Below are 21,634 nucleotides of genomic sequence, written 5' to 3' on the forward strand. Positions count from 1 at the left end.
GTCAGTTGATTTCCACTTGAGAATACTACTACATCTTTAGCATCTAAATGGGTGGATGAATTGAACTCTGGCAGGAGTGAACCACACAATTGCACTCATCTCACACACTAGCAAAGTAAAGCTCAAAATTCTCCAAGCCAGGCTTCAACAGTACATGAACCATGAATTTCCAGATGTTCAAGCTAGATTTAGAAAAGGCAGAGGAACCAGAGATCAAAATGCCAACATCCACTGGATCATTGTAAAAGCAAGAAAGTTCCAAAATATCATCTACTTCTGCTTTATTGTCTACGCCAAAGCCTTTGACTGTGTGGATCACATGAAACTGGAAAATTCTGAAAGAAATGGGCATACCAGACCACCTGACCTGCCTCCTGAGAAATCTGTTTGCAGGTCAAGAAGCAACGGTTAGAACTGGACATGGAACAACAAACTGGTTCCAAATTGGGAAAGGAGTACGTCAAGGCTGTATATTGTCACTCTGCTTATTTAACTTATATGCAGAGTACATCATGAGAAATGCTGGGCTGGATGAAGCACAAGCTGGAATCAAGATTGCCGGGAGAAATATCAATAACCTCAGATATGCAGATAACACCACCCTTATGGCAGAAAGTGACGAAGAACTAAAGAGCCTCTTGATGAAAGTGAAAGAGGAAAGTGAAAAAGTTGGCTTAAAGCTCAACATTCAGAAAACTAAGATCATGGCATCTGGTCCCATCACGTCATGGCAAATAGATGGGGAAACAGTGGAAGATGTTATTTTTTTGGGCTCCAAAATCACTGCAGATGGTGACTGCAGCCATGAAATTAAAAGACACTTACTCCTTAGAAGAAAAGCTATGACCAACCTAGACAGCTTATTACAAAGCAGACACATTACTTTTCCAACAAAGGTCCATCTAGCCAAGACTATGGTCTTTCCAGTAGTCACGTATGGACATGAGAATTGGACTATAAAGAAAGCTGAGCACAGAAGAACTGATGCTTTTGAACTGTGGTGTTGGAGAAGACTTTTGAGAGTCCCTTGGACTGCAAGGAGAGCCAACTAGTCCATCCTAAAATATATGAGTCCTGAGTGTTCATTGGGAGGACTGTTGTTGAAGGTGAAACTCCAATACTTGGCCACCTGATTTGAAGAACTGACTCATCTGAAAAGACCCCGATGCTGGGAAAGATTGAAGGCAGAAGAAGGGGACAACAGAGGATGAAATGGTTGGATGGCATCATTGACTCAATGGACATGAGTTTGGGTAAATTACTGGAGTTGGTGATGGACAGGAAGGCCTAGTGTGCTGCAGTCCATGGGTGGCAAAGAGTTGGCCACGACTGAGTAATTGAACTAAACTGAACTGATGTGAAGAACTGACTCACTGGAAAAGATCCTGATGCTGGGAAAGATTGAAGGCAGGAGGAGAAGGGGATGAGACAGGATGAGATGGTTGGATGGCATCACTGACTTGATGGAATTAAGTTCGAGTAAGCTTCAGGAGTTGGTGATGATGGACAGGGAAGCCTGGTATGCTACAGTCCATGTGGTCACAATGAACCAGACATGACTGAGCAACTGAACTCAACTGAACGTAGGTGTGAACAGCTGCTTCACAGCTGGGAGCTTCCAGAATGCTAGGTGCAAAAATGAGTCACGTTTTCTGAAATTAGCTCTGGTGATTCTATATTGAAAAACACATTACTCCATAGAAAACTATTCAAAGGCTATACTTTGAAAATATAGGACTGAACATATATATTATTGTAAAAACTGTTAAAATCTTAATTGTAAGTATATGCTACTGTATTAGAATTCTCTCTGTATTACATGAGAAAGATGAAATTACATCTCTAGATATATAACTGGATTCCTAGTTTACTATTTTTGTACAGGTTAACAATAATATCTATAGAGATTAATTACTCGATAACTTTGAACAAAAATAAAATGAAGCTGGGTTATTTTAAAATATCTCTGCCTGGCACCAGCAGGACTTGGTAAAATTATAAGCTTGATTTTCTGCTCGCTGGTGAAATGTGATATAAAACTATCAAAGATCACCTGTCGCAGCACCATATATATTTAAGTATGGAGTTTCAAATTACAGTTCCAAAAGAAAGGCTGCATTTTATCCTGCACTTAATAAAAAGATCAGTTCTCCAATGAAGTGGGATTCTGCTTGCCTACTCTTCTAACACTAGAGCTACTTTTTTAGCTGGCCTCCGGAAACTCTGGATAAGGTCACTGATTTCCACTGAATTCTAAGTGGTTTTGTTTACGGAAATAGCTTCTCTTAGAGGTTTGTCATGAAGTTCGGTACTAAGAATATCGACCACTCTGGACTGTCTCCACAGCTAACGGATCCTCCTATAAGCAAGAACTTATTTTTGTGCTTCTGTGATCACACAGGCCAAGACTCCCTTCCGCAGCATAATTCTAAGCCCTCATTAGGTACTCAGTCATCGAGGGCCCCAGGTCTGAAAGTGCTAGTCGCTTAACAGAGTCCGACTCTCTGGGACTCCATGGACTGTAGCCCACCAGGCTCCTGCGTCCATGGGATTATCCAGGCAAGAATACTCGAGTGGGTTGCCATTTCCTTCTCCTGGGGATCTTGCCGACCCAGGGATCGAACTGGGGTCTCCCGCATTGCACTCACATTCTTTACTCTCTAAGCCGTTATTTTCCAGGCTCTTGGTTCTGAAGCCGCTCAGCTATTTCGGAGTTACCCAAGAGAAAAGGCTACCGCTCAGTGAAGAAAAGGAAAAAAAAAAACAAAAGCTTAAGATATTGGAAGCCCAGCTTCGTCACAATACTGTAGCTTTTTCCTCATCTTAAAATATTTACTCACATCTCCCTGGAGAGTCTTTTAAAGTAACTTCTGAGTGAGATGAACTTCAACCGTAACTAATTAGTGGCTGCTTTCTAGAAACAATTTACAAGGTGTACCTGCAGAATTCTCGTCTTTTTACTAAAGTCACAGCTCTTAACATCTGTTTCAAGAGTGACCCGTAACCTTCAGCCAGCAGCCCCGCCCACTTCTAAATCCGCTTAGAGCGCCACCTCCTCCTTTGACGTTCAGCCTATCATGTATTCTCTAATGGCTCAGTGTAGCTATCGCGAGACTCTAACGGTATCCTTCGAGAGTGGACTTGCGCAGAAGAGACTCATGAAGCTAGGGTCGGAGAAAGGGGGCGGGGCGTCCCGACGTGCGCGTTCACCTTGACCCCACGCTCCAGCGCGCGCCCGGCATCTAGGCGCTGTGGTTTCTGGGCCCCTCGGGAACCCCAACACAAACCAGCATAAAGCGCGCGTGCCCACCTCAGGCCGATGTTCGGTGAATAGCGAATGCGTGCCCGGGACCTGCAGGGGCATCAGAGGGCCCTGGGCCTTGATGCAGAGAGGCTCTAGGGGCTTGGAGAAACAGTCTAGGTAGGCGCTTGGGTGATAGAGGGTCAGGGGTCAGAGGTCGGGGGCGGAAGGCGTTTCTGTACGCAGACAGCGGTCTCAGGGAGGGACGACTCCGTTGTTTTGGAGCCTGGGAAACTAAAAGACTGACGGGGAGCTGCAGCGCGAGTTTCCGCGACCCTTCCCCATCCCAGACGTGCGGGCCGGGGGACCGCCGCGGCTTGCCCGGGACGAAGAGGAGCCGCGGGAGGGAGGCTTGCTTTCCCCCCCGCGGACTGGGGCCTACGGTGTCTCGTTCGAGCGTCCTAGGGTCCTTGATCTCGCTCCTCTGCCTCCGGGCAGCTTGTTTGCCCGGCCTGCTGGGAGCGATCGGCGCTGACAGCCTTGCTCAGACTCCTCAAACCGCTTTTGAGTCTTTCGGAAGAAAACTGAGTGGGTATCACCATTCTCCGCAGATATGCCCCTGGAGACTGGAACTGGGCAGCTGCCTAGCTTATTGGTGTGCGGGATTGTAAATGTAGTAAAGGGGAGGCCGGGGCCTCTGAGTTAAAGTTCTCAGGTACCTCAGGAACCAGGTTAAATACATTCGCATTCAAAACCAGCCTTGCATTTTGTGCCTTTTGACTCTGTGATAGTTTCTACTTTTCTGAACCAGGATATGTTTTCTGATGGTTAGCGGTCACTGTCAGATAAAGAGGATTAGTAAATAGTGACTTTGTACCTTTTTTCTAAGGGCCATGAAGTAAAAACCCTAGATGTTTGGTGTTTTCCTTTTTCCGCCTGCAATGTGGAAGACCTGGATTCGATCCCTGGGCTGGGAAGATCCCCTGGAAAAGGGAACAGGCTACCCACTCCAGTATTCTGGCTTGGGGGATTCCATGGACTATATATATAGTCCATGTGGTCTCAAAGAGTCGGACACGACTGAACGAGTTTCACTACTTCTGTTTGAATTAACTTTTGACTTTAATAAGCAAAAAATAATTTTAGAGTTATTACAGCTACTTTCAATTATTCTGTTGGGTGATAGCAAGAATGATGAAACTCCCATGAATCGAAATGTTCCATGATACCTGTACCATCACCAGAAAGGCTAGTTGGTTTATGATGAGAAATCATGCTGGAAGCAAGATAGTAGTGAGCAGTAGGGGGATAAATGTTCTGTATTGCAAAACATGGCACTTCTGGAGTTTACAAAATCCACTTAGCCAATAAGCTGTCAGTGGAGAATAAAATGATTTTGAAAGATGCTATATATATATATATATATATATATATATATCTCCTCCTCTTGTCCGGCCTAAAGAACTGTACTTACAGGATTATTAAATCTGTTATTTTATTAAGAGTTCAGGCTAGAAAGATTTGGGGTAATAGAATCTGCTGGTGAAAAAGCAAGGCCTTTTATAAGTATCTGTGACTGGTTTTAGAGTTCTGCAGAGGAAAATACTCTCAACCTGCTGGGGTTATCACTAAGAAAAAAGTTGTAATGTTAGGTCATTGAGAACTTCTCAGTCATCAGTAATGATTGAGTTTCACTTGCATAAGGCTTACCTTACAGCCTGATATCTCAAATGTATATACTCTGTTTTCCTGGATAGCCTAAATCAGGACCTACCATGGGTTTGTTCTATATCATTCAGTATTGGCAATTATCTTTTAATGAGGAGATAGTAATTTGGAGGGGAAAAATCTGAATAAGTTTAATTGATATTCATCTGTTGTCTTAGTAACAACATTTTATATTTATTTTTCTAGCAGTCTATCTTTGTTTTCTGTTAAAGACAGAATCAGTTTTCTGTTTCACTCTGGGCCAGAAATTGTAAGGAGTAGTTTCACCCTACCTGTAGTCTTTTTGAACGTGGTTGAATGAGATTGGCCCAAAAAGAAATTTGAGTAAAAGTACTTCTGGGTCCTTGAGAAGAGAGAGAATATTCACAGAGTTAGAGATCTTTGTTTCACATTACTTTGTATATCATTTCCATCCTGGCCCTGACCTGGCGTTGGGAGTACAGTGCTGAATAGGGTTCTGTTCCTGCCTGGCTTTCAAGTAGTTCAAAGTCAAACAGCTGAGAACACTGTAACAGTGGGAATCAAGAAGGAGAGGCCTTTAATTCAGCATACCTGGTCGTGGAACATTTTGTGGGAGATCAGGATATCGACAGGCGGAAAAGCATGAAAGGGCATTTCAAGCAAAAGGCATTTAGAGGAATGAGAGTCAAAATGTGGTCCATGTAGGAAACTGTGATATATAATCATGTTATACCCAAACACTGGTATTTAAGTGGGGGAAGAAGGGAAGAAGATTCATCTGGTATGAGGAAAATAAGGAGAAGGATTTAGAATTGGAACATGATTAGAGATATATGGAATTTTACTAGGACTTATTAGCTCCCAGTTAACATGGTTTTGAGTAGCTTTGATCAAATAATTTAATCTTCTTTGGTTCAAGAATTATCCCTAGATAAAAATCTCCTTTAAGCAAAAAAGAGTTAACCAAAACAGGGTGGTGGGGCAGAGGGAAGGCAGATCATGAATGTTTGCCCAGTAGAGAATGAAAGGAGAGCCTGCTAGAAACCCTGGTATTTATTTTTCTTGAACTTATCATTGTAATTGATAAATACTTTGATAATACTGTGACATTGGAAGAATCAAGTTGAAAGCAAACATCTGAGTGAATGTGCAGATTATAGTGGTATATATAGTTTAGAAGATACTGCATGAGGATGAGTGTTACCAGAGAAAAGAACAGAGAGTGAAAGGGAAGTGTTCTGGTTCAGTAATATGTCTATTACAAGACTTGTAATAGAAAGGGCACATATTAACCTCTGTTCACAATTGATGGCCTCAGACTGGTCATGGACTACTACTGATGCCCCACCAGTTGAGCACACATTTCCCATCTATGCTGTACTTTGCCAGGAAAGAAATGGATTTCTGTAGGCAGCTAGCTATCCATAACAAGGTTTTTTACGCTTGGCTGCCTGCTAGAATCACCAAGTGAGAGTGAAAGTGTTAGTTGCTCAGTTGTGTCTAAATCTTTGTGAACCCGTGGACTGTAGCCTGCCAGGCTCCTCTGTCCGTGGAATTCTCCAGGCAAGACTACTGGAGTGGGTTGCCATCCCCTTCTCCAGGGAATCTTCCCAGCTCAGGGATTGAACCCAGGTCTCCTGCATTGCAGGTAGACTCTACTGTCTGAGCCAGCAGGGAAGAATCACCAAGGGAACCTGAAAAAATAATGGAGGTGGTGCCTGGGCCCTGCCCCAGAGATGATATTTTAATTGGCTGGACTAGTACCAGGGCATCAGGATTTTGAAAATTTCCCCCAGATGGTTCTAGCGTTCAGTCAAGTTTGAAACACACTGATCTGTAGTTCCCCATCCTGCCACTTTAAAGTTTGGTTATTGTAAAGTGTAGTTTATAGTGTTCTCAGGGTGATGACAATAGCAACTGCTGCTTACTGAATATATGCTAAACTTCAGTTGCTGTGCTATTGTACATACACACAGAAGCTAGATAATTTCTAAGTGCCAAAGCTAGAATTAGAATTTAGGACCCCAAAACTCACACTCTCATATAAGCCACATTGCTTTGCCAGATGTGAGATTCTGTAGCCAATTGCTTTGGGGGCCATTAGAGTTAATGATTCCATCATCACCATGTTACTGATATTATGGTGGTTAGTGAGATAGATTGTGTAACTGACCCAGTTCCCTCCCCATATGTCCCCACCATTTGACTTTGAATCCATCTGTGAGACCTTGCTTTGCCCATGGAACCTTAATGTTTTTACCCTAACCAAAAGCCAAAAAGTACTTGTGTGATTGGATTTGTACTCATTCCTCAGTCACTGTCATAATAACATTTTTGGGTTTTTTTGCTGGTATGAGGAGAAAGATGACTATATTTAGGAGAGCCAAGCGACTTTTCCTGAAACCTAGACTATATCAGCCAATCCTAAACTAATCTGCAGATCGGTGAGAATAAATGATTGCTGTCTCCAGGCAGAGCTTTGGGTGATATGTTATACAGCATATTTATGATGGTGGCTAACTGATAAACTGGTATAGAAGACTGACTTGATTCCAGTATTCCAACCTGTGCTCTGAGGAGAACTGGACACAGACAAGCACTTAGGGTATTAGGGACTTTCTGTATTATTCTGATCTCTTATTCAAAGTAATAGAGGAGACAAGATGCTTGAAAAGTAGTTAACTATAGTCAGAGGTTGATTGTAGACCGCCACCTCCATATTCATAAACCAAGCACTGATTAAGGGAATGGAATTCTCGTGATTGACTTAGAACAGCAGTTTTTGATAGACATGTTGCTATTATGAAAATGTTCGATTATTGTCAGTCCAATACGGTAGCTTCTGGTCACATAGAGTTTTTGAGCACTTGAATTATGGCTCGGGAGAATGAAGAGCTGAGTTTAAATCTTTTTGTTTTTAACTTAAATACTACCTCTTAAAGTTAGACGCAGCTGTCGGCATCCTTATGGGAAAACACAAACAACTTCTTTGCGGCTGTTGAGGAAACCACTCTGCTTTTAAGTCACAAAGCTAACATGTTCCTCAGTAAGAGAAAGGTTCTGTCAACAAGGAAATGAGGTAGATCTTAGGTAGATAAATATTACTTGTTGTTTCATGGTTACTGTCCTATTCAGATTTTTCTATTTATTGGGCCAACTTAACTTATTACATTTTTTAGTAAATTATTCATTTTATCGATACATTTCAAGTTTATTGGAATAAAGCTATTAAGAGTTTTTAATTCCCTTCTGTACCTGCTTTTTGTTTTTGCCTTTTAAATCAGTTTTATTAAGATAAATTACGTACAATAAAATTCAACAATTTTATATATACAATTTGATGAATTTTAACAAATGTATAAAATCATGTGATCACCTGTGGAACATTTCTGTTACCCCAAAGGTTTCCCTTCTGCTTCTTTGCTGTCAGTCACAACTCTTACCACTTCCTGACCCCTGGAAACCATAGTCTGGTTTCTAACACCAGATTCTTTACTTTCTCTAGAATTTCATATGAATGGAATCATGCACTATGTAGTCTTTCAGCGTCTTTCACTTAGTATAATGTGTTAAAAATTCATCCATGTTATATGTATCAATAGTTTGTTATGAGTAGCATTCCATTTGTTTATCCATTCATCAGGTGATGAACATTGGGTTGTTTCCAGGTTTAGGCATTTATTAACAAAATTGGTATTAACAAATTCAAGTTTAAGTTTTTTATGTTTCTGTGTTTTTTTATTTCTTTTAGGTAGACACCTGTGAGTGAGAATTAATAGGCTGTGCATAAAGTATATATTTAATTTGTAAGAAGTTGACACACTTTTCCTGTTGGAATGTTTGAGAATTCAGTTCTAGTTGTTCTGTGTCCTCTGTCTTTAACATTTTAACCATTCTACTAGATACGTAGTTTCTCATTGTGGTTTATGAGTTGAATTTGCAATGCCTTAATGACTGACAATGGGAAGGATATTTTCATGTGCTTATTTAGCACTTAGAGATCATCTTTTGTGAAATGACTGTTCAGCATTTTTGTCCATTTTAAAATAAGGTTTTTCTTAAATATTGGTTTGCAAGAGTTATTTATATATTTCACATATAAGTCTTTCATCAGATCTCTGTGCTATTTTCTCTTTTTCTGAAGACTTGACAGTTTTAAGAATAAGAAGTTTACAATTTTGTTTAAAGTTAATTATCTTTTAAAGGAGTGTAAAATAAGAGAAAAATAACATTATATTTATACAGATATTTTTCATTTATAATTTTTTTTCTTTGTGTAGGGCCAAATTTCCATTTAATATCATTTTCCTCTGCCTTGAGTACTTCATTTAACATTTCTTGTGCCGTGGGTCTCCACTGTAGGTTCCACTACCAGCCCCACCACTAAACATGGCAGCCCCCTTGATGATGCTCTCGTCTCTTGTGCTAATACAGTCATGCTGTCACTTAGCTTTCCATTCTGATTCCTTCTGTGTCATTCTTTAGGAAGACCTCAAAGTTTCTGGTCAACTGAGATGTCCCATCATTTGTACTATCTTAGACAGCGCTAGATTCGGGGCAGAATAATTGAGAATGGGGTGTTAGCAGGGATAGAGGAATGTAGACTGCTCTGCATGCTGAGTTTGTCTTCACAAAACCAAAATGCAGCCTGATGTTTGTACTGAATTAAAGACCATGGTTTGATCTACACTACTTTTATATCCTCTCCTCAAATACGAGATGGTGTTGAATACTTACTGGGGACTCATCCAATACCTGGCTGGATTTTATTTAAAAAAAAGAGAGAGATTACTGAGAATATTTATTAAACTGCACTTGAAGCCAAATTTTATTTATACATTCCTTTCTCTTTTTTTTCAGCTACATGGTTGGAATACATTGGATTAGGCACCAACCATCATTGTAACTTTATGATTTAACTTCTCTGAGTTCTGTGTTACGTAGAGGAATTGGCTATTTTTTTGGGAAAAGGGAATGACTACCCACTTCAGTATTCTTGCCTGGAGAATTCCATAGACTGTATAGCCTATGGGGTCGTAAAGAGTCGGACACGACTGAGTGACTTTAGTTTAGGGTCTGCCTTATATAGGCTACTTTCAACTTAATTGAAAAAGCTTTCTTTTCTTTTTTTCCTATATTCTTAAATTCTTTTCTTTTATTGTCTCTGCTTTATTTCCCCTCATTGCTATCTGTCACCATCTTATTTCTTGTCCAGCTATCCTCTTATTCTTTTTATAGGCTAATTCACAAAAAGAAATACATTTCCGTATTTTCATCTTCCTCTTTTGAAAAAGAATATATTTTTAGAGATTTTTAAGCTATGTCAGGGTCAAATGAAGTTTTGTTAACGCTTTGGAATTATAAAATAAAATGAAATCCTGTAGTGATTATATGGGTTTAAGTGTTACTAAAAGTTTTCAAATAAGCATTTCCAGAATATTTGAGAGATTTACCTTACTCAGTTCAGTTCAGTTTTTCAGTCGTGTCCAACTCTTTGTGACCCCATGAACCACAGCACGCCAGGCCTCCCTGTCCATCACCAATTCCCGGAGTCCACCCAAACCCATGTCCGTTGTGTCAGTGATGCCATCCAACCATCTCATCCTCTGTCGTCCCCTTCTCCTCCTGCCCTCAATCTTTCCCAGCATTAGGGTCTTTTCAAATGAGTCAGCTCTTCACGTCAGGTGGCCAAAGTATTGGAGTTTCAGCTTCAACATTAGTCCTTCCAATGGACACCCAGGACTGATTTCCTTTAGGATGGACTGGTTGGATCTCCTTGCAGTCCAGGGGACTCAAGAGTCTTCTCCAACACCACAGTTACCTTACTATCATAAATTTAAAAATCATTAAATGTATTTTTAGAGTTTATTTTAAACAAAAATTTGTCTATATTAAATTTCTCTAAAAAGACCATTAAGATCATTAGGATTTGTGTGATACAAGAGATTATAGTCAATGTGTTCCATAAATGTATCTGACATTAAAAAAAAAATTATCCATTGCTTTATGTATCTCTTTAAAGATTTCATGTTTTGTGTGGGATTATTATTCTATGTTGAATTGCTCATCTGGGAATATTTTAATACTAAAATCCTCTCTTGGAATGTCTGCTGTTGTGTTTATCTTCTAGGGTTCACATTTACCAAGAGAACTTGAGAATGAGCAGCCGACGGAAACGTGCTCCCCCAGTGAGGGTAGATGAGGAAAAGCAACAGCAGCTTTGCTGGAATATGCATGAGGACAGAAGGAATCAACCTCTCACCTTAACTGATGACGAGCAGTCCTGCCCAGGTTTGGACCCCTCTCCTGCTCACCACATCATCCTAGATGACAGTCTAAAGGAAGAAGTGGCTCACAGAGAAAAGAGGAGGTGTTCCGAAGCCGTGAGCATCTCAAAATCAATTGATAAAGAAGAGACTGGTGGCATTTTTTCCTCTTTGTCTGTAAAGCTGAATATTGTAATTTCTCCCTATCACTTTGATAATTCTTGGAAAGCATTTCTAGGAGAATTCACTCTTCAGCTTCTTCCTGAACAGTGTTTAATTGAAAATTTTTCTGAAAAGAGTTTTACACTGACGAGTTCCGAGTTGAACAGTCAGTTCCTGATCTATGTTCATTCAGGATGTGAAAATGTAGAGAAAAAAGAAAGAGGACTCAATGAGCCAGTCAGTATCTGTGACAAGGGAATTCAAGTGGAGTCGTCCTTCAGCAGCGAAATGTTAGAAGATTTGGGATGGCTGCAAAAGAAGAAAAGAATAAAACTTTACCAAAAACCAGAAGAAAATAACATTATCAAGGTATCAATTTATATGGTGTCCCTTAAGGTTCTTCTGCATTGGATACCCCATTTTGAAATTAACTTGGATGCTCTATAAAGCCAGCGATAAGCGTTTCATTATTGTCAGAGTACACTTCATTGGGAACATTCAATAACTATAAAAATATATGTGCATATATATTTTATATATCATAGCCAATCATTTCCAGGCTGTACTTTTGGGGATCTTCCTGATTCACCCTTTCCAGCTGTATTCTCAGTGACTTGTTCTGATCTTCATTATCTCTCTCTCTTCCAGTAGCAATCCTTTCATCATTGCCTTTTCAGTTCTTTCATCTCCTTTGTCTCTGGGCTGGTATGATATGAATGCAAATGGAATTCTAGTCTATTTATGCCTACAGAATTAACTATAATCGGGCATATAAGTCTCTCCTTTGATAGGCCTTTGTCTCCTCCAGCTTTATCTGTCTCCTCAACTCTTTATCACTCTGCTCTTTATTCTGTCCCAGAAACTACAAATTGATTTGTTTCCTGCATACACCCTGATGTCTTTCTGCATCTGTGCTTTTGCTCTCATACTTCCCTCTGCCTGGGCTGTTGCTTCCTCATCCCTCAAAACTCCTGGTCATTCCTCAATGTGCAGCTCCTTCATCTGAGGAGATCTTTTCTTAAACTCCATGGATGGTGTTACGTGCTCTTCCCCCATAATACCTGACGCACATGCTTATTTTTGCCTTTATTGCTTGTAGTGTACTTCCATTTTAGATCTTCCCCCCCACACTTGACTATGAAGTTTTTTTAATCTTCACAGCCCAGTAGAATACCAAATACTAAACAGATTTTCAGCAAATGGATGAATAAATTTATGATTCATTTCAGGCTCTGCTATTCACTAGCCAAGTAACTTTTTGTGAATCGTTTAGACTCTAATTTCAGCTTCTTTCCATATGAAATGTAAATAATACTCATTCCTTTTACCTCATACAATTGTGCTGAAAATCAGGGAAGGTAATGTAAGTAAATATACTTTGAAAACTACAAAGCAAGTTAATATGTCTTCATTCTAATACTTGAAATATACTTGATCAATACTTGAAATTCTAAAATGTTAAATTCACTTTTGTTCAGTTGAAAACATCATACATGTGTGTTATACATTTGTCACACCAAAAAGCAGTTATATCAGTAGCCCTATTTATAGCTTCAGAATTGACTGAAGTAAAGGAGAGAATTTAGAAGCATTAGATTTTAATTAATTCTTTCCTGTACAGTCAAACTCTGCAACCTAGCATCCCCTCTCTGGTGATTGTGAGTGCCACAAATTGTGGCTCAAGTTAAAAACAGATTTAAGAATTTGTGGTTTGTATGCCTGTGTTCTTTCCATTTTCCCCCACATCAAGTCTTGATCTCTTCTGTCTTCCCTAATCCCTACTTTTATAAATATTTAAACACTGCTGCAAAAGCAAGGCATCTCTAAGCAAACACAGAGCAGAATATAAATAATAATGAAAAGTACTCTTTGCCACTTATTCCAGTGTAATGCTGATTGAATTTTGTTCTTTACTGAAAGAATATGAGACTCTCAGTGATCATGGAATCAGGGCCAGCATAATACAGGGAAATGAAGGAAACTGTGTTTGTTGATTATCTATCATTAGGAATTTTTAAAATTATACTAAGTGGGCTATTCATATAGTCGTCTCTCCGTTTTGTAAATGACAACATTTGGGTTAAAATCAATCATTTTGTTTGTTCTTTTAGCTCTTAAATATCAATGCCAGTATTAAAATTCAAGAATTTTGACTGGAAAGCTTCATACTACATTGTTTCACCAAAGTTAAGCTGCATAACCTTAATCAGGGCCTATTTTCCTGAACATTTTAGTGTTTGATCTCGGAATAGGGATTAGTAAAACCTCTCTGTGCTTAAGAATCTTCTTGGGGAATCTGTATTTTTAACCAGCTTCACTGATTATTCTGATGATCACCTAGCTGGGAAATCATTGACTTGGTAGGTAGAATTGGTGTTCTCATCACAGTTTCGCACGTTTAGTTCCAGTTAGGGAAATATTTTTTTCTAGGTACTTAAATGGTGCATCACACATAGTAAGCCCTGCATTTGCAGAATAAATTTGTTATTGAAAGTGGGAATATCTGAGATTTGGTAGGTATATATTTAGAGTCTGTGGGGTACATACTCTGAATACCTTTAAAACTGATGGCGTTAAAAATGTGTTTTTTATATGGTCATAAAAAATGATGTAGTACAGTCAAAACTTTTTAATGTTGATTAATTATTTGTAGGTTGGAATTTATCTTTTGGAAGCTGGCCTAGCAAAACCAGATTATCTGAGTGATGCAAGTTCAAGAATGAAAAAGTTCAATCAACTCATGAAGAGAGTGATGGAAAAACTATACAATTTTATTATTCCAGGTAATTTTTAAAGTAAACTTTAAAATCGTTGCTCTTGAAGAGCTGTGAATTTCTCCCATATCCTGTATATAACAACCAGAAAAACAGCTAATAAAACCATAATAAAATTGAACAACCAATATAAAATTGCTATATGACAAAATTATGCTTATCTTAAATGCCCCCACTACTATACTTTTTGTCTTTTTTTTTTTTTTTTTTGCTTAATAATATGCTTAGCTTATAGTGTGTACTCAAGAAATGTTGATGGCATCAATAGGCAGAATATAAAGGGATCTGAGCTGATTGGAATTTTTGCATTATTCCTGTGTTTATTTTTTTATTTTGTCATGGCCAGAGATTCTTGGCCGGCCTTTACTCCACCTCTCCTTTGCAGTCTGACAAATAATCTCAAGAGCCTGCTTCCCATAAAGACCAGTTAACTTTGCTACTGTTTCTTGGCAAGAAGTTGCATCCTTGGTCAGGACTGCAGTTTCAGAGTTGTCTGCCATTGGTTCCCAAGGGAGAGTGTGGATGGCTTGCTGCAGCCCATCAGCACGACTGGAAAAACGGCTCAGATTCTCCAAGTCCTGCTCATGGTGGGTCAGCCTTATTTCTGGTGCAAATCAGAACAGTTTTATACTGGGATATCTGGGAAATCAGTTTCTAAGCTTGGTTATTGAGTTGTTTTTCTGCAGTACATTCTTTGTGAAGCTTTATAATGCTAATAATAGTAAATCATTTGCATGCTAAAGACATAACAAAAAAAATCACTGGTTTCAGAATTGGAAGGAATGCTTTGAAGTACATCTAGAACTTTTTCAAAGTTGTGATAAGAATCCATTATTCTGCCTTTTAAAAATAATAAAATTGGAACTTTTCAAAGGAAAACTTCAAATATAATTACTAATAATATGCACCTACACTAAAACAGAAATAGCCAAGCATGTAACTACACATTTATTTTAAACTTTTGAAAATCTTAAAAGAACATAATTTTTATTGAGAAAAGTTAATTGTGTATTTTGTGGTACAGTCTTTGTTTTAAGGCATATGAGGTATGTCCTACAAATGTGTGTGGGCCTGTTTGAAACCATTCAGTAATAAATCATTGGCTACAGGGGCCTTGCAAATTTTTCAAGAGTTTGAGGGGTTTGTTTTTTTTTTTCACATTGTAAGCATGAATCTTTTTCCACAGGTCAATTGTGCCCAACAAATGAATCTGAAATTCTTATGAATTTGTATTGGTGGCATAGGCCCTTAATCTCCTAATTGGCAGCTGCTGCTGCTGTTACCAAATACCTGTCCTTTTTTAGCATAAGAAATAGAATGGGAAACTTTGTCTTATTAGATGTAGAAAAATTGTCTGCCTGTGAATTTTTTAATGTTGTAAAGGTAAAATAAATTATTCTTTTACAAACTGCAATAGATATTCACATTCAGTTCCTCAGAGGTTTATGAAACATCTACAATGGGCATAGCACATGCTGGCTGCTCTGAGGAGCTATAAAAACAAAAGACAGCCTTTGCTCTCAAAGAGCGTTAACTGTTCAGTGGGGAAGGGATGAATGAGCACAAATGATTATACTACGAGAAAGACTGCAGTGTACTGTTATATCCAATGTATGAGAGTGTTGCATGAACACAGAGGAGAGTGTTCTGATCAGGCAAAGCAAAATGTCATGAAAAAAGTATCAGTTATATTATCTTGAAGGTGGAAGCATAGATTTTTGATCAGTCAAAAGGCACACGAAGCAAAGCCCCAGAGTCGGGAGAGTACATGGTGTGTTCTGGGAATAAGAACTGCTTATAGTTATAAATATAGATCTTGTTGTTCTGAGTACACTTGTTCTTGGATGTGCAGATGTGTTGGAAGAGGATGAGGAAGGTTCCGATAGTGAGCCAGAGGGACAGGACATTGATGAACTCTATGACTTTGTAAGGCAGACACATCAGCAAGAAACTCGGTCCACCCAAGTGGATGTCCAGCATCCTGCGCTGACCCCTGTGTTGAGACCGTACCAAAGAGAGGCTGTCAACTGGATGCTACAAATGGAGCATTTCAGAAGCACCCCTGCCGGTGGCAAGTATAAGATACTTAAAGAGAGGCAGATTGATCAGAGGGACTAAATGAGAGAGTTTGGTGGAGGAAATCGGTCAGTAAACAAATCACATGGAAAGCCTGGGATAGAATGGGTGTGCTACTGTGAACAAAATTATTTCCTAAGACATCCTTCAAAATTGACACCTAGAGAAATTCATTTATGAGTTCCCTCATCCGTAAAAGTTTGATCTGATTTTTCCAACCAGAGTAAAGGCTGCCTTGATGGAATTTTTAAAAACCAAGAGATTTTTTACATGCCTTTCCAACTAAGAATTGCTTTTGTCACCTGATCAGATGGGAATCTTGCTAATATATGAAAGAAACTGTACAATTTAATTGTGGATGTTAGGGACAGAAAGCAAATTTATAAAAGTGAGAGACTTAACATGTGACTAATCTGAGCTTCCTAGTTGTACTTATTTTCTTTACTCCACAAAATAAATAATAAAACGAAATGTCATCTAGTAAGTGTTTTCATAAAAGTAGTCAATTTATGGGAATCATTTGTGTTACTGCTTTATCATTGTCTTTAAAGGGATGGGCACTAGATGAGATTTTTACATGACCCTAGGAAGTGAAGTGCTAACCATTTGTCCTTTTTCCTGTATAGATTTAATTAGTGATGAATATCTCTTCTGTATTTCTCCCACTTTTTTATGCAACAGACTTTTTTAAACTTTTTATATTGGAAATATCAGTTCATAGCCAATATTATTTCTTACTCTTGCTTCTCCCATATTCTGAATTATTTTGAAGTAGTAACCCCACATGGAGAAGGAAATGGCAACCTACTCCAGTATTCTTGCCTGGAAAACCCCATGGACATAGGAGCCTGGTAGGTACAGTCCATGGGGTCGCAAAGAGTCGGACACGACTGAGTGACTAAACAGGAACAATAACCCCAAATATTATATCATTTCATCTGTTAATGTTTCAGTTTATTTCATTAAAAGATAAAGGTTTATTAAATGTATATATATATATATAATGAATTTTGAAACCAAAAAATTTCTTAGTATCACTGTCTCTTCCTTCCTAACCCCCTTTCTATTTCTCTCTCTTTAGTTTGTTCAAATGTGAAACCAAATAGCATCCATATAGTATTGGAATTACTTGCTGTCTCTTAAGTTTCTTTTAGTCCATAGATTTTATTTCCTCTCCTATTTTTTTCTTATATTTGTTGAAGAAATTTTATAGCTCTATAGAATTTCCTACAGGTTATTTTTTTCTCTAAAATAAAATAATTTTTTTTAACTAAGGAATTTGATTAAGGTGCAACATAAACAGTAAATGTGTAGATCTTAAGGGCACAGTTTGATAAGTTTTGATAAATCTCTGCATCTGTGTAACTAGCAATTCAGTTAAGACATAAAACCAGACTTTCCCAAAAGTAGACGCTGGCCACCCATGCCTCTTGAGACTTGAAATGTGACTGTCCAGATTATGTGGTGTAAGTTTAAAATACACACTAGATTTCCGATAGTACAAAAAGATAAGAATGTGAGATATCTCACTACTACTTTTTATATTGATTATGTATTGAAATGATATTGTATTTTGATTACATTAGACAAAAATATTAAAATTAATTTTACCTGTTTCTTTTAATATTTGTATCATACAATGCTGACATAAAATATTTCCATCACCCAACACTTTACATCATTGCCTAGTTAGTTCTCCTACTTCAGCCCCTTCAGGAGGCAACCACTGTCATCATAAATTAGTTTTGCCTGCTTTTGAAACAGACAATGATAAAATATGTCCACTCAGGTGGAGGGAGTTGCCCTCTTTCAACATAATGTTTTTGAGGTTCATCCATGCTGCATGTATCAGTAATTCATTGTTTTTTGTCCCCAGGCTAGATTTTGTTGATTAAATCACACGCGTCATTTCGTGGTTTTTTGGTTCTCTGTGGTTCCCACAAATTAAAACTTTTTATCTTTTAATTTTTTTCATTTTATAAAACCTATGTGTCTGTTTTCCTACTTCACCTATTAATCACTGAAGAAGGTAACAAAAAATGACTAACCATTTCACTTGAAGTAGAGACATACCTACAACTTAGCAGTTGGTTTAAACAACTTAAAATATTGAGAAGGGATAGTGGAAGATGCTGGTTGACACAGACTCAGTACTTCATTGCTGTTGTTTGAGATATTTTTTTTTTCCTCAGTTAAGCCTTTCCTCTACTCAGACCCATATGAAAGTTTAGATCTGATATAAGTTAGTGTATTAGCCCAGTATCATTTATCTGTGAAATTATTTAACAATATAAGGTAACTTCTTAAAGCATGTGTAAAAGACAAGCTGCTTTCATTTATTGGGTAAGCCTTGATGAAATGTATTGGTTTTCTTTTCCTGTTAATCCTCTATACTAGTATAATTTGTATGTTTTGCTATACTTTGCACAATTAAAATACAACTAATAAATTATAAAGTATCCAATAAAATATAATTGCAGGTATAATTTGCTTTAGTTTTTCTATCTTATCACTTGCTTCTATGGAAAATATTAGTGTGCTAAACAAAGGAAGCAAAAGAGTAATATCTGAAGAATAAGAGCAGTGTCCTGGCCTTTTACCCACATGTATGTGCCTTCCCGGGGTATCCTGGCTGTTGACTTACTTTTATTTTGATGTAATTATCTGGCAGAACGGAAAATAAACAGAAAATGGTTTATTTTTCTTGTAGAAAATGCCCTACACTTTTTATGGAGAGAAATTGTTACATCTGAGGGTTTGAAACTCTACTACAATCCATACACAGGCTGGTAAGGCAAAACTCTGCTTGTGTGCTTGATATTGAAAACAAATACTATGAAAACCTATATGAGATTGATGGCATATGTCTTAAGCCTTGGCAGTACCTCAAAAAGGCCTACTAAATTAAAGTCTCATTAGACAGTTTTATAGATAGGATAGACATGGAATTAATAGCACTTGTAATTTTTTGGTCAATGCAGTAAGATAGACATAAGATGTGTAGTTATTGATATTTAAAGAGATTATAATTTTAAGTAAAAATATCACCTTATTGTGGGCCAGTTCATTAAATTTGTTAATTTTATTATAAAAGAGTTTTTAGGAATCAATAAATATGATTAGTGAATCAGTAGTTATTGCCATTTTTATTCACAGATTCATAAAGGTCACAGAAGGTAGACATGCTTCCCTTTATTTATGGGAGGAAAAAAAACGATGATAGTACCAATTCTGTTTCTGCACACTTAAGTTGTCAATTCAGGCAGCTTTTTTATTCTCACTGTTCTTATATTCATGATCTAGGGATTATAATTGTTGCAACTGAAAGTATAGTTTTAAAAAGCTTAAGACTTTTATGCATTTCTCCCAGTTCTCTTTAGGAACAGTGTGATTTATATTTGCATTCCTATGATGTGTTTTTCTTGTATTTTCCTTTAGCATCATTCGTGAGTACCCAAATGCTGGACCACAGTTGCTTGGTGGGATCTTAGCAGATGAGATGGGTCTTGGAAAGACAGTGGAGGTTTTGGCTCTGATTCTGACACATACTCGACAAGATGTCAAACAAGATGCTCTCACTCTTCCTGAGGTAGGAGGAGTACTACAGGGCTTGGGAAAGCACAGCATATGTTCTCCAGAAAGCATCGTATGTTGAACATTTGGTTGGCACTTAAGTCAACACTTTCAGTTTATTCTGTGACTTATGACTTGTATTAGTTGTTAACTTCACATAGGCACAGAAAATGGGATATTTGTGACCTGGCAAAGTTTTTTAAAGTGATATTGGCCAATCACGAAGGGGATAGATATACTGTTATTTATCAAGCTTCCTTCTAGTTGGCAGAGAAATTCTCTTAGGAAAGCTTCATTACTTCCTCAATGTTTTGTCACTTCTTCAGATCTCCATACTACTGCTACATATTTTTGAGAGCTATTTTTCAAAAATTGTGCAAATCTCAGATATATAAATCTTGGGGTCAAATAATTAGAACTTTGTTAAAGGGTAAATAGCTACGTAAGTAGATTTCTCAATGAAACGAACAAATGAAACAAACAAAATTTCTCAATAAACAAAGTCTTTACTCTAAAATGTATATGTGTTAGTCGCACAGTTTAGTTCAGTCGCTCAGTCGTGTCCGACTCTTTGTGACCCCATGAACTGCAGCATGCCAGGCCTCCCTATCCACCACCAACTCCCGGAGTCCACCAAAACGCATGTCCATCAAGTTGGTGATTCCATCCAACCATCTCATCCTCTGTTGTCCTCTTCTCCTGCCCTCAATCTTTCCCAGCATCAAGGTCTTTTCAAATGAGTCAGCTCTTCGCATCAGGTGGCCCAGGAGTTTCAGCTTCAACATCAGTTCTTCCAGTGAACACCCAGGACTGATCTCCTTTAGGATGGATTGGTTGGGTCTCCTTGTAGTCCAAGAGACTCTCAAGAGTCTTTTCCAACACCACAGTTCAAAACCATCAATTCTTCTGTGCTCAGCTTTCGTTATAGTCCAACTCTCACATCCATACATGACTACTGGAAAAAACATAGCCTTGACTAGACGGACCTTTGTTGACAAAGTAATGTCTCTGCTTTTTAATATGCTGTCTAGGTTGGTCATAACTTTCCTTCCAAGGAGTAAGCGTCTTTTAATTTCATGGCTGCAGTCACCATCTGCAGTGATTTTGGAGCCCAGAAAAATAAATTCAGCCACTATTTCCACTGTTTTCCCATCCATTTGCCATGAAGTGATGGGACCGGATGCCATGATCTTAGTTCTGAATGTTGAGCTTTAAGCCAACTTTTTCTCTCTCCTCTTTCACTTTCATCAAGAGGCTCTTTAGTTCTTCTTCCCTTTCTGCCATAAGGGTGGTGTCATCTGCATATCTAAGGTTATTGATATTTCTCCCAGCAGTCTTGATTCCAGCTTGTGCTTCCTCTAGTCCAGTGTTTCTCATGATGTACTCTGCATAGAAGTTAAATAAGCAAGGTGACAATATACAGCCTTGATGTACTCCTTTTCCTATTTGGAACCAGTCTGTAGTTCCCTGTCCAGTTCTAACTGTTGCTTCCTGACCTGCATACAGGTTTCTCAAGAGGCAGGTCAGGTGGTCTGGTATTCCCATCTCTTTCAGAATTTTCCACAGTTTATTGTGATCCACACACTCAAAGGGTTTGGCATAGTCAATAAAGCAGAAATAGATGTTTTTCTGGGACTCTCTTGCTTTTTTGATGAGCCAGCGAATGTTGGCAATTTGATCTCTGGTTCCTCTGCCTTTTCTAAAACCAGCTTGAACATCTGGAAGTTCATGGTTCACGTATTGCTGAAGCCTGGCTTGGAAAATTTTAAGCATTACTTTACTAGTGTGTAAGATGAGTGCAATTGTGTCGTAGTTTGAGCATTCTTTGGCATTGCTTTTCTTTGGGATCGGAA

The 21,634-nt window shown here is 38.3% G+C and overlaps 1 protein-coding gene across 3 annotated transcripts in view; it reads left to right on the forward strand.

Moving 5' to 3' along the window:
* Positions 1–3,234: 3,234 nt before the first annotated feature.
* SHPRH (SNF2 histone linker PHD RING helicase) overlaps positions 3,235–21,634 on the forward strand; it is an 87,228-nt gene continuing 68,828 nt past the window's right edge. The window contains exons 1-6 of one of the 3 annotated variants that reach the window (XM_065931191.1): positions 3,235–3,421; positions 11,061–11,727; positions 14,012–14,141; positions 15,985–16,203; positions 18,919–18,997; positions 19,647–19,797. In XM_065931191.1, coding sequence (XP_065787263.1) covers positions 3,384–3,421; positions 11,061–11,727; positions 14,012–14,141; positions 15,985–16,203; positions 18,919–18,997; positions 19,647–19,797 — 1,284 coding nt within the window. In that variant the 5' untranslated portion in view covers positions 3,235–3,383. Of the gene's footprint in view, positions 3,422–3,520; positions 3,830–11,060; positions 11,728–14,011; positions 14,142–14,536; positions 14,720–15,984; positions 16,204–18,918; positions 18,998–19,646; positions 19,798–21,634 lie in introns of those variants that run through there. The other 2 variants (XM_065931192.1, XM_065931193.1) reach the window with 2 other exon arrangements.

Source organism: Muntiacus reevesi, chromosome 3 (genome assembly GCF_963930625.1).
Source record: "Muntiacus reevesi chromosome 3, mMunRee1.1, whole genome shotgun sequence".
Taxonomy (NCBI): domain Eukaryota; kingdom Metazoa; phylum Chordata; class Mammalia; order Artiodactyla; family Cervidae; genus Muntiacus; species Muntiacus reevesi.